The 11,753-nt window shown below is 41.0% G+C and overlaps 2 protein-coding genes across 4 annotated transcripts; one reads left to right on the top strand and one right to left on the bottom strand.

Annotated features, from left to right (window-relative positions):
- Positions 1–47: 47 nt before the first annotated feature.
- Positions 48–6,364, top strand: rps6kb1b (ribosomal protein S6 kinase b, polypeptide 1b). Its single transcript, XM_077610909.1, has 15 exons — positions 48–273; positions 1,116–1,159; positions 1,241–1,361; positions 1,444–1,512; positions 1,844–1,991; positions 2,227–2,284; positions 2,366–2,466; positions 2,919–3,009; positions 3,087–3,177; positions 3,270–3,377; positions 3,457–3,519; positions 3,901–3,978; positions 4,283–4,390; positions 4,477–4,589; positions 5,340–6,364. The coding sequence occupies exons 1-15, from the start codon at positions 205–207 to the stop codon at positions 5,590–5,592; spliced, it is 1,515 nt and encodes a 504-aa protein (XP_077467035.1). The 5' UTR covers positions 48–204; the 3' UTR covers positions 5,593–6,364.
- On the bottom strand, positions 6,365–11,431 carry slc33a1 (solute carrier family 33 member 1). 3 transcript variants are annotated; one of them, XM_077610907.1, is made up of 10 exons: positions 11,321–11,430; positions 11,164–11,233; positions 10,395–10,859; positions 10,160–10,313; positions 9,522–9,717; positions 9,253–9,452; positions 8,988–9,172; positions 8,803–8,920; positions 7,853–8,044; positions 6,365–7,740 (listed from the first exon to the last, which is right to left on the bottom strand). In XM_077610907.1, exons 3-10 carry the CDS (start codon positions 10,814–10,816, stop codon positions 7,567–7,569), a joined length of 1,641 nt encoding a protein of 546 aa, XP_077467033.1. In that variant the 5' UTR covers positions 10,817–10,859; positions 11,164–11,233; positions 11,321–11,430; the 3' UTR covers positions 6,365–7,566. The 3 variants fall into 3 exon arrangements, with proteins under 3 accessions (XP_077467033.1, XP_077467032.1, XP_077467034.1); XM_077610906.1 differs by having other exon boundaries at positions 11,164–11,431; XM_077610908.1 differs by lacking the exon at positions 11,164–11,233 and having other exon boundaries at positions 11,321–11,428.
- Positions 11,432–11,753: the final 322 nt, after the last annotated feature.

Here is an 11,753-nt window from a genome sequence, read left to right on the forward strand (position 1 = left end):
ATATAAAAATATATATAAATATATCTTTAGTTTTGGCATGATTCTACCTCCATGGAAAACTGCTTGGTTACCGCCCCTTTGAATCTGAGGCACACTGCGCATGCTCAGTGTAGTAGCCGGTCATGGCGGCGGTGTGTGGTTGTCCATGAGGTGGGGACGTAATTCTTGCCGTCTGTGACAGAGGGAAGCGATCGCGGCGCTGCCATGGCCGGAGTGTTTGACATTGATTTGGACCAGCCGGAGCAAAATGTCTCCGATGATGAGACTGATGAGGTATTTAACCATAGCGATTGCCCGAAATCGCTTGCCTTGTCACAGCGTAAACTCTTTCTGCACAGTAGTAGGTAGCGAAGTAGCTGTTAGCCGCTTAGCCTACTTGTCCGCCCGTCTGCCATCCAGCCACCGCGGGCCTACTCACGGCCGGGTAGCGTTAGCACAGGCTAACATGTTCTCCACTTTTTCCTTGCACTTCTTTAAGAGATACCATATTAGTTTACTTTTATTCAGCCAGATCGCAGCAGTCAAGTGCAACGCTGTCACGTTTAAATGCCATCGCTGTCATGTAGGAATTGTGCAAACACAGCCTTACTTGGCTGCTGGCCATTGGTGATAAATGTGTCTCAGTGTGCAACAGTTTATTTTGGCTGTACAGTGACAAGTGGTTCTGTGTGTGGAGTTCATGCTAGTAGTGCAAAAAATAAAAAGAAATGCAATTGCTTACGATGCAGTATGTCCCAGATATCTCAGTGTATTGTTGTCGTTCCTAGTTGTAACGAAATGACAAAGTTTTTGTCTGATTTAATAGCAATGTTTTTCCTTTTTCTTTCTACTGATGTTGAGATATGAGCTATTGCTACACATCTTACCGCACTTGTGGCTCAACAGTTCATATTTATCATGTGAGGAGGAACACCACAGTAACGTGATGTTGTATTAAGCTTCAAACGCCGGCCTCGCCTAATGTTGTGTTTATTAAATCACATTTTTTGTGTAGTGCATGAAACTTTCTTAGGAAATGTAGGAAAGGGTCTGGAAATCATGGCAAAATATGCATTTATTTTGTATTTTTTGCTCACTTCTTTATATTTGACATCAGCTTTTGCATGTACTTCTAGGCACAAATCAATGACATCATGGATCAGTGCAGCGGATTTGAATTGTGAGTATTGAATGTCACCAGAGATTATATATATGTATATATATATAAAACATGTTTATTTTTTGGGCCGTTTCTTTGCAGCAACATGGAAGGTTGTGAGAAGATCGAGATATCCGAAGACAATGTCAATCAGGGGACGGAGAATATTAGACCAGAGTGTTTTGAATTGCTAAGAGTTCTGGGTAAAGGTGGTTATGGGAAGGTATGTTTTTTTATTTTTTTAAAGCACAAACACTTCCAAATTTTATTGCCGAGTTTATGAAGAACTGTTCCTTTTTTTGCAGGTTTTTCAAGTTCGAAAAGTCGTCGGTGCTGCTTCAGGCAAAATATTTGCTATGAAAGTCTTAAAAAAGGTATGTTTTAGTCTCTTTTTTTAAATACAACTTTTGTAACAACATGCACATTGTCTTTGCTTCCATTACTTTTCACAATGGTTAAAAAAAATAGTCGATCACAATAATATGATAAACAAAACATCGGTTGAGTAACTTATAAAAAAAACAAGGATCAACATTGGATCTGCCACCCACGTTAGCAATCATTAACAAATGTCATTATCCATATGGAGATGGATCAATGACTCAGCTCAGCACACACCTCTCACTCTTCTGGTCCAGCGATCAAACGGTTTTATGAAGTTGTAAAAAGCGTCATGTTTTATGGTCAATGTTGGATGTGTGACAGGCAATGATTGTACGCAACGCAAAGGACACAGCCCACACCAAAGCAGAAAGGAACATCCTGGAGGAGGTGAAGCATCCCTTCATCGTCGATCTCATCTACGCTTTTCAGACAGGCGGGAAGCTGTACCTCATCCTGGAGTACCTGAGTGGTCAGTGCAAAATTCGGCACCCCTGACACACACAATGTAGTGACAATGTGTACAAGAGCTAGCCAGACTCATGTCAATTAGGTACCTGTAATTTGGCTAGAGCCAAATAACAAAATACGGCACATTGAAAATAGACTATTGTGGTGGAAAAAACGTTACGGTTTTGTCTGCAGAGGAGTATAGCACTTTCTTATGGGGTGTGTATTTACTCTTGTCGTTATGTTTATGCTTGCAGGTGGAGAACTGTTCATGCAGCTGGAGAGGGAAGGCATATTCATGGAAGACACGGCGTGGTGAGAAAAAGAACAATTTTTGTTTGAAAGGCCATTCTTTAACGTGAAAAGTGCCAATGAGAAAATTGTCTCGTCCTGAAGTTTTTACCTGGCAGAGATCTCCATGGCTCTGGGTCACCTTCACCAAAAAGGCATAATCTATAGAGACCTAAAACCAGAGAACATCATGTTAAACAATCAAGGTATGTGTTAACTTAACTACATTGGCTAGATGAAAAAATTGTGGAGCACGCAATGTAAAATAAGTCTTTTCCAATTTTGAATGGGGCAAGAAAGACCGTTTACATAATAAGTCGCTCTGCACACAGACAAAGAATTTTTTTACAAAGTATGAAGACTGAACATTATGACCTTGCTATAGTTTACTGTTAAAAATACAGCTGAATTAATGAATAAGAGTTGAACAGTTAGATCCCCGAATTCGACAAAAATGAACAAGAATCCCTTTGTAAGAAGAAGCAATGCCTCACAGTGGTAAAAATGGCCTAGTCTTCTTGAGATTTGTTGACATTTGTTTAGATTTTGGCTCATTTCTTAGTGTTGTTTTGCATCATACAATATCACAAGTTTTGGAACATAAAGCTGAAAATCATTTGATACCAAATACAACTATCGAGACTTATGTGCCCTCCAGGCCATGTCAAGTTAACAGATTTCGGACTGTGCAAAGAGTCGATTCACGACGGTACAGTCACCCACACTTTCTGCGGTACCATTGAATACATGTAAGTCACTCCTCCCTTCTCAACGCCAATATGCCAATTTTTTTTAATTACATATACATGCCCTCTCATTGATACAGGGCACCAGAGATCTTAATGCGAAGTGGACATAACAGAGCTGTAGACTGGTGGAGTCTGGGTGCTCTGATGTATGACATGCTCACTGGAGCGGTTAGTGTGGCTCAAGAATTGCTTCTCTCAGACCCATCATTCCAAATCCTAATGGAGTGTTGCAGTGATTGTTTTTCATCTTCTGTTTCTAGCCGCCATTTACTGGCGAAAACCGAAAAAAGACCATCGACAAAATCTTGAAGTGCAAGCTCAGCCTCCCGCCCTACCTCACACAGGAAGCCAGAGACCTCTTGAAACGGGTAGCCCTTTTCAACCTAATATAGTTTTTAATCTTAGCCTTTTTATATCCTTTCCTGATTCATTTGAATGTGCACGCAGTTGCTGAAGAGAAATGCCTCGTCGCGATTGGGTGCGGCCGCCGGGGATGCCACGGAGGTGCAGGTGAGCATTCACTTTAAATTAGAAGACCAGGAAATAAACCTTACCAAATGGTTCATTGTTATGGAAAGTGCAATCATTATAGTTTGATCAGTGGTTATCTTGAGGAAATGTTCTCTAGACATGTCCCCTCATTTCTTTGAGTTCGCTCTGAAAGGGATAAATCAATTCCAACTCTAATGTTACACAGCCAGCGCTGTACACACAAGCCAGCGTAAAAAGTGCTAAAGTTAGTGTTTTATTGATTTAACATTTGCATTATACTTGCATGATCTTTAACAATGGTGAGGTTGTTTTCAACTTGATTGGGTTTTATTATACAGTATTTCTGTGAATACACAAAAGCACTAGGAGCCATTCTTTTGCCTCGTTGTCATCCCACAGGCACATCCCTTCTTCCGACACATTAACTGGGAGGATTTGCTGGCTCGTAAAGTGGAGCCTCCCTTCAAACCTTTCCTGGTGAGCAAAGTGTTTCCAACCTGTTTGTTTGTTTGTATTTAGGCTTATTTTGAGCTTAAAACAACAATTGGAGAAGGTATTTGTGTGAAAAATATCTCTTCATGGGAACATGAAAGAATGAAATGGATAAACAGTCGATTTTTCTTGTGAATCCAATTTTGCTTTGCAATACGAAACAAGACTGAGCGCGTAAAACAGCTCGTAAATTGGAAGAAAAGCATCACATTTGGCACTCGTGTGTCAAGCCATGACTGCGTTTATGCTTTTGTTTTTGTAATCCAATCATCTCCCTCCGACTTTGTAGCAATCCGCTGAAGACGTGAGTCAGTTTGATTCTAAATTCACCAGTCAGACGCCAGTAGACAGCCCTGATGACTCGACACTTAGTGAGAGTGCCAATCAAGCTTTCCTGGTAACTTCTGCTCATTGCACTCATTAGTCTTGAATGGAAATCACTCCGTGTGCCTCCCTCTGACAGCCCCTGTACTTTTCCCACAGGGGTTTACGTATGTGGCGCCTTCAGTCCTGGAAAATATCAAGGAAAAGTTCTCCTTTGAGCCAAAAATCCGCTCACCTCGGCGATTTATCGGCAGCCCAAGAACGCCTCTCAGGTAATGCACCTGCATGCTAGTGCTTGTGCTAGTCATGAATTGGCGTCAATGCCAAATGACATCAGCAGATATAAAGGATCACGATCATCTTTTTAATGGCAAAACTGCTGATACATTATCTCATTTTGTAACTTGTACCCAACGAGTGGATGCAGTATTGTCGATATGCGAGAACAGTAACGTAATAATGTTACAGCTGATGCATAAATTCCTCATGAGGACTGTACTCTGTGCGCAACATTCTGTTTGCCTGTTGTGTCCTCTTGACAAAATTGATTATTTGATTTTTGTTGGTGGGTTATGGGATTCATAGCATTTTATTTCCCACCTTAAATTATTTTTAAAAGCGTCAGAATTCTATACACAATAATGATTAAGTTGGGTTTTTTTCCCCAAAGTAACTGTGTTACATAAATACATTTGAGAAAAAAAAGGCAATCACTTATGTGCATGTCAGTATGGGATGTTTTGTGAGGTAAAAGTTTTTTTAAGAATATCTATTACATGTGTTAAAAAGTAATTCTCTGGAAAGTTTTCAGATACAGTTCAATTGTCATGTCAGACTAATCTGTCATTAAACCTTTTGAGTAACTTCATGAGTTACTGTTCACATGATACAACTTTAAATTATGATGCTAAAGGAAATATGAAAAAACTTCCAAGTCATTTGTTATTTTAAATGATGATCTGGAATCACTTTTCAGACCCGATTTATCTTATCTGAGCATTTCCTTCTTCCTTCTCTTTCAGCCCAGTGAAATTTTCAGGAGACTGTTGGCCGCGGAGTGTCCTGCTCCCCAGCGGAGGTCCCAACATCCTCCAGTCTCCTCAGGACCAGGCCATGGAAGTCTCCACCCCGGAGCATATGGACGTGACCAGCAACTCTGAAGCCTCCGCCCCTCTTCCAATTCGCCAGCCCACCGGTCTTAACCTGGCTCAGATGAAGCACCAAGCGTACCCCATGGTGGCGAAACGGCCCGAGCATTTGCGTATGAACCTATGACCCGGCTCGCCTCCTTCAAAGTTTTTGACTTTTTCCTTATGTTGATATTTTTAAGAAGCAAAGCAAAAAGGCTACAGACAATGCCAATCTCGCAAATCTTGCCCATCCCCCACGCTACGTGCTGTCAAAAGCCGGCAGTGGAACGCTGGACCGGGATGCCAGCGTGCCTTTGGTTCGTTTAGTCAGTGTTACCATCTCGCAAATTTCTCCTCACAACATTTGAGCCCCTACCACCACATCCACCGAGATGGAAGAAGCCGGGAGATGTTCAGAGAAGCCAAACAAGAGATGTTTGTACAAAGTCCGCTGTCCCAGAAGACATAATGAATCCCAAGAAGTCACTCATGTTGCTTGGAGACAGATAATTCCAAGTTCAATGACAAAAGAAATTAGGTTTCAGAGGTATTGGGGGGCTTTAGCTTTCACCTGATGTGCTATGCATAAATTATGAATCAGAAGGCCTAAATTAAACATACTGCTTGGATGAACTTTTTGTATTTGGGGTACACCATACATAATGTATGTTTGAAGGCCCAAAATGAATCTCATCCCCCACTGTGACTTCTAATATGATTATTATCACTATAATTATTGCAAAACAGCCCCCTATTATCGCTGCCCCCGCTAAGCACCAGTTGATCTGGTTTGATCAGTTTGAATGCTCTCAAAAAGAAAAGAAAACTGGGCTTCATTATTAGCAGAGTGCACTTGTTTGAAAGGACATTTTAAAAATTCCTGCTTAAGGGAATTATAATAAAACGTGAAAACAGTCTTCAGTGTGTGACTACTTCAAACTCATCAATTTGTTTATTGACATGCTTATATTCATTTATGATAAGTTATTCATTTTCATTACCCTCAAAACTCTTCCCTGACTATACATTTTTATTCGCAAATTATGAAACTATATATATACTCTAGGTTTCTAAATATTTTTTAAAAAGGCCATGTTAAGAAATAACTGGAATGAGAAATTGCAATTACTTATTTTGACCAAATTAACCAATAAAGCAGATTAAACCATTGAAAGAAAAAGACATACTATATCCCCCAAATATATATTTCTTTTTTTTTTTGCAGTCAAGTTAACTAAAACTTAATTGGAGGATCTAACATGAGTGCTCTGAAATAGAAAACATGGTAATTATAGTTGCCTTGCAAAATGTCGGTTTTTTTCGGTTTTTGTCATGACTCATAAAACATTTTTAACGTAATTTGTAACGGGTGTTCCACTGGTGTAAAGCTATATGGTAATCACTTTTTAATTTGTAACAGTGATAAGTGCTGGCTTTTTTTAATAGAAAAAAGGATGTATCTAACAGAAATCCAGTAATGAAGTGCAAAAAAAATGGCTAGCTTGATAGAAGACTTGCAACTTCCTATTCCATATGTTTAAGTTGAACAAGGCACGCATGTCTACAAATAAAACATACTAAATCAGATCTGAGTGAAGAATACCATTAGCAATCTGATCATCATATTGCAATTATTACACATTAATTCTTCAAAATAAAGCCTGACGATTGTGTTTGCAAAATTAAAAGATAGAAACTTTCTATAATGAGAGTATACGGAACGTAACGTAGTCATAAAGTTCAGATTGAAACTCTTAGGAGGGTTACATTGAATGATTATTGATAATGTTTTTAGTTTTCTCATTACTTTACAATTGCTAGTGAAGTAACAGAAATTCAAGATTCGAACAGAAATAATAACCCAGCTGCCCTTCAAAGAGCTCAGGACACCAAATAGTACGCTGTGTAGTTCTACGCCACCGCCAACTACAACCACAATGACGTAGAAATAGTTTTTCCCTCATAGTCATTACGTACCTTTGTAAAGGAATCATATTTGATACAAATGTTGTACCTTACCTGTCATTGACAATTACATCTGATGCATATCAGATATAGAGTACAAGTCACAGCAATCTTTTTTTTTTTCCCAGTCTTTGGATGTACCCTTGAACACATCTTAATCGTGAACTGCGACCCTGCACTTCCATGCAGCAGGACTGTGCTCCTGCAGCCTCCTCAATTTCTTCCCTAACCACACCCACCAGGCTAAGCCAACCAGCACACAGATCATTGACTCCACGTAGTAGCCATCCAGCCATGTGACACAGGTGACCCCCTCCTTGGCATTTGGCTGAAAAAGAGGGTATTGACTAGAAAATATGTTTCCGCTCTAGATGAACTTTTACGCAATCACGGTAAATGACTACAATTCAGCAGCAAAATTCCAGAATTCAAGAACTTACCCCTGCTGCATCTGGTGAGGTACACTCCTTCCAGGTGAGGGGCTCCACCAACCACAGCGCCAGAGTGGCGGGCCAATTCGCCCCCAAGTTAGTGACCGTGTTCAGCAGTGTCATGTAAGTGCCGCCAATGAGCGGGTCGCTCACTTTGGCGTGGAAGGCCATTCCGGCGACATACATGCTGTACAAAGTCACCTGTGGGAAGGAAGCTTTGGTGAGAACTTCTTGGCCATGATCAGGAATATCTGGACAAATTCTACGGAAGTAGAACGGAAACATGCACATTCCAGGCAAGAAATACATTAAGCACACAAGCTCCCACTAGGGCAAAATTTCTAATTACTCTTGGCGTCATAGTTCAAGATTAGCCATGTGACGAGCATTACTCAACAGTGATATCTGGTGGCCAAATTATCATACTTGTCAACCTCGGCCAATTGCTCCCCTTATTAATGATTGCAATTCCCCTTATTAAGCGATAATAAACCGCATAAAAACAACACAGCACATATTTACTCACAAAGGGTCCATTTAAAAGCCTAAAATTTCCCCAAAGTGAATGGTGTGTCCATTTGCATGCAATAAATTCAAGATTCTGTAGCTCTGTCGCTGACAGTTTGACTGTCTGGGTACATTGCTTGCTGATGCGCTATATTTATATAGTGAAAAGGCGGAAGTGACTGACGCGTGTGCGCATTTCATGCTCAAAGCATGACAACATCAGCAAACGACGATGATGTTTTTGTCTGTTACCAGTGACCGAGACGATTCGGATTAGAGCCGAAATGGGGAACACGAGATCGTTTTTTAATAAAATATTTTTCCCCATACAAAAGTTGTTATACGGCGTACACAATTTGAAATGATCAAAAAAACGTATAAAATAAGGGAGAAATGTATAAGGTGCCAGGCATGAATTATTAAAATGAATCGCTGTCCAAGTACCAGCTCACCTGATGCGCAGCGTAGCTAAACAGCACAACGATGTAGTAGTAAGCAGGGAACTCTCCTTCCTGTTTTACACTCGGGGTCCACCAAACAAGCAGAGCAAATTCCAGGCCAAAAATTAACCTGCAACAACATAACGCTCAATCAAACTCAATCCACCACATGCTGTGCTTGTGCCTGTGTTAAAAACCTTAGAGGGAAGGCCTTGTAGAAGACATCTAGCGGTCTGGGCCCTGCTGTGTATTTACTGATGACTACCGGGAGGAGAATCTGCAAAGGCACCATTGGCACTGCCAACAATGCCAATTGTGCCTTAGGAACGCCGGCCTCCACCAACTTCAGACCCGTCACCGCGTCGGCGGCGGAGAAGCCGATCTGAAACGATTGGCAAAAAAGACAAAATGACACTTTGGAAAGACGCTTTTTCTTAAAAGCGTGTTGAAATGGGGGTCTACTTTTGCAGTCAGAAGCAGAAGACAAAAGGTGAAGACGGCGGGCATCTTGACGATGTTGTAGAGCAACCTGTAGGTTTGCAAAACACCCTGCGTCTCCTCGGGGTCTTTGCCGTGGCCTTTGCTAACCACCTTCTCGCTTTTCAAGATGGCCACCAGCGTTGTGGAGATCAGGAAGACCACTCCCCAGAAAAACAAGAAGTCTACACCAAAAAAACGAAGGCTACATGTTGAAAAATCCCAGGCATGCAAGGGTAGGGTGAGCGACAAACCTGACAAGGTGACGATTCCGGTTTCCTTGGGCTCCATTCGGAGGAATTTGTTGCAAAAGTCGGCAGACTCCAGCGCTAAAAAGAGCACGTTGCCCAGGAAATAGCCGGCTGTCTGGCCCACAGAGTTGCACGTGGACGCGTAGCCTACATTCTCTTTGGACAGCATCGTTAGAGCCCAGCCGTCCACGGCAATGTCCTGACGAGGACAGAGTGAGGAGAAAGTCAGACAAACGGCGCAGCATCTTACAAAATGTATTTGTTACCATTCTGACAAGCACAGGGAAATACAATGTTACAATTATTTAGTTTTTGGACTTCTGACTTTTTGTCATGAATTGCGTGTTTTTTGCACTGTTTATTCAGCAAGAATCATTTTTTTCTCTTAAAATGACCTCAATCCTGCACCAACACATTACTTTTTTTTCCAGTTAAATTTAAAAAATGAAAATGTTTCTTTAAAAAGAAAAAATAAGCTAAACTGGGAAAAAAAATCGGATTAATATTAATAGTGAGGCCTACATGACCCAAAACGTGGTCCACGTATGTGGATGCCAGATCATTATGAGGGTTCTTTTTTTTTCTTTTAATCCAAATGACCGCAAATAGACTTAACAGCGATGACATTGATGTACGCCAACCTGCGTGGCTGCTAAAAAGGCGAGTAGAAAGAAGACCAAGGTCAACGTGAAGATGTTAGGACTTCCGTCTCCCTGCAGCAGAGCGTCAACTTCAGCAGAGAGGCCAAGCATAAAGAAGCCCAAGAGGTACTGCGTGGGTACCAGCCAAGATTTTCTGCGCAGACAACAAAAAAACTCAACATATAAATCTAAACCCACAAGTATATCGCGTGATCATTCCAAGATTTCTTTTTACCTTCGACCAAACTTCCTAAAGTAGAGTGCGTCCACCAAGGGGGCCCATAAAAGTTTAAGGCTGAATGGCCAAAATACAAAACTAAAGATAGCCTGGTCCTTGTAGCTGACATTTTTAGACTGTAAAATCAACGGAATGCTGCCAGCGAGGCCGAGGGGAATTCCTTGCAACACGTAGAGGAAGAGAAGGAGCGACACGCTCCCCAACTCGGCCCGAACGCTTTTGTAGGCTTTGGGCTGCATCCTGTCCTCGGAGTCCGACAAAGTTATCAGGTTATCCACTTCGCCGTCTGCTTCGGGGTTGGCGATGCCCAGTTGCTCTATTCTGTCGAAATCCTTCATGCTTTCGTAACGCAAACGGTTTCCATCCAAAGGCTTTCTCTGCCGTCCATTCCTATGTCCGATTACATCACCGATCTCCATGGTAACGTCTCAGGCCTCGAAGGGTGCACTGCCCTCAGAAAATCTGAAAGAAAATTCAAATGCTCCATTTTACTTTCTTTTTTTAAAGGATGTAGTAACGTCCCTTTTAAATTGACTTAAGTCATATGAAGATTGAGTTTGCGATCAAACGAAAAAAAAGGATAAGTAACCAGAATATACACCTTCCGGTCAATTTGGAAGTCAAAATGTCATTCAATCACAGGAAACAAGGGAATACGGAAAATGGACCAAAATCCATGCTTCAAGTAAGTCAATCGGAAGAAAATACGTCATGCAATGCTAAAAAAAAAATAAGGAAACGTCGATTGAAATGACAGCATGCATACCTGATGGAGTCGGCAGCGAAACAAGCGGCATGCTGAGCAAGACACCAACGATTAGCCATGTTTAACACAACTGTTAAAAGCCAGTTTGTTAGCAATTATAAAAAGCATTTGGAGGGTGAGAAATCAAAGCAAGACACATGAATCGTAGAAAGGGTACCGTTATCCTATGAGAAGTTACATCAGGTACAAACTCAACAAGGTGGACTCTGCTAAACTAGGAAGTAAACATGTGTGCACCATTCAAGTGTGTCCGGCTCACACAGCTGACGTGTCAAAAACAAGCAGAATATTGTTCCGTTTACTTCCCATTTCGATTGTGGACAATACAACATTTTATATTAATTTAAAAAAAAATGTTTCCATGATGAATAAATTGTCACATCAATAGTTACACCTTCGTGCGGAAATGATAGTTTTTTTATTTTTTTATTTCCAGGATATTATTGTGCGGTCCTCACTTGACATTCAATTAATGTTTTCTGATAGGCAATAACAAGTATATTAAAACTAGGGGTGTCCAAACTATTTTTGCAGGATTTTGTTCCAACTGATTCAGCATGAACAGTTTAAAGATTAAACAATGAGTTTCC

Source organism: Stigmatopora argus, chromosome 10 (assembly GCF_051989625.1).
Source record: "Stigmatopora argus isolate UIUO_Sarg chromosome 10, RoL_Sarg_1.0, whole genome shotgun sequence".
Taxonomy (NCBI): Eukaryota; Metazoa; Chordata; class Actinopteri; order Syngnathiformes; family Syngnathidae; genus Stigmatopora; species Stigmatopora argus.

Bases quoted from the DNA above. Each gene is read 5' to 3' on its own strand.
- rps6kb1b (XM_077610909.1), top strand. From the start codon at position 205: ATGGCCGGAGTGTTTGACATTGATTTGGACCAGCCGGAGCAAAATGTC. The intron at 3,010-3,086 runs GTAAGTCACTCC...TCATTGATACAG, and splicing joins TGCGGTACCATTGAATACAT to GGCACCAGAGATCTTAATGC. The intron at 3,520-3,900 runs GTGAGCATTCAC...GTCATCCCACAG, and splicing joins GGGATGCCACGGAGGTGCAG to GCACATCCCTTCTTCCGACA.
- slc33a1 (XM_077610906.1), bottom strand. From the start codon at position 10,816: ATGGAGATCGGTGATGTAATCGGACATAGGAATGGACGGCAGAGAAAG. The intron at 9,718-10,159 runs GTTGGCGTACAT...TGTCCTCGTCAG, and splicing joins CCTTTTTAGCAGCCACGCAG to GACATTGCCGTGGACGGCTG. The intron at 9,173-9,252 runs GTAGACCCCCAT...CAATCGTTTCAG, and splicing joins TTCTGCTTCTGACTGCAAAA to ATCGGCTTCTCCGCCGCCGA.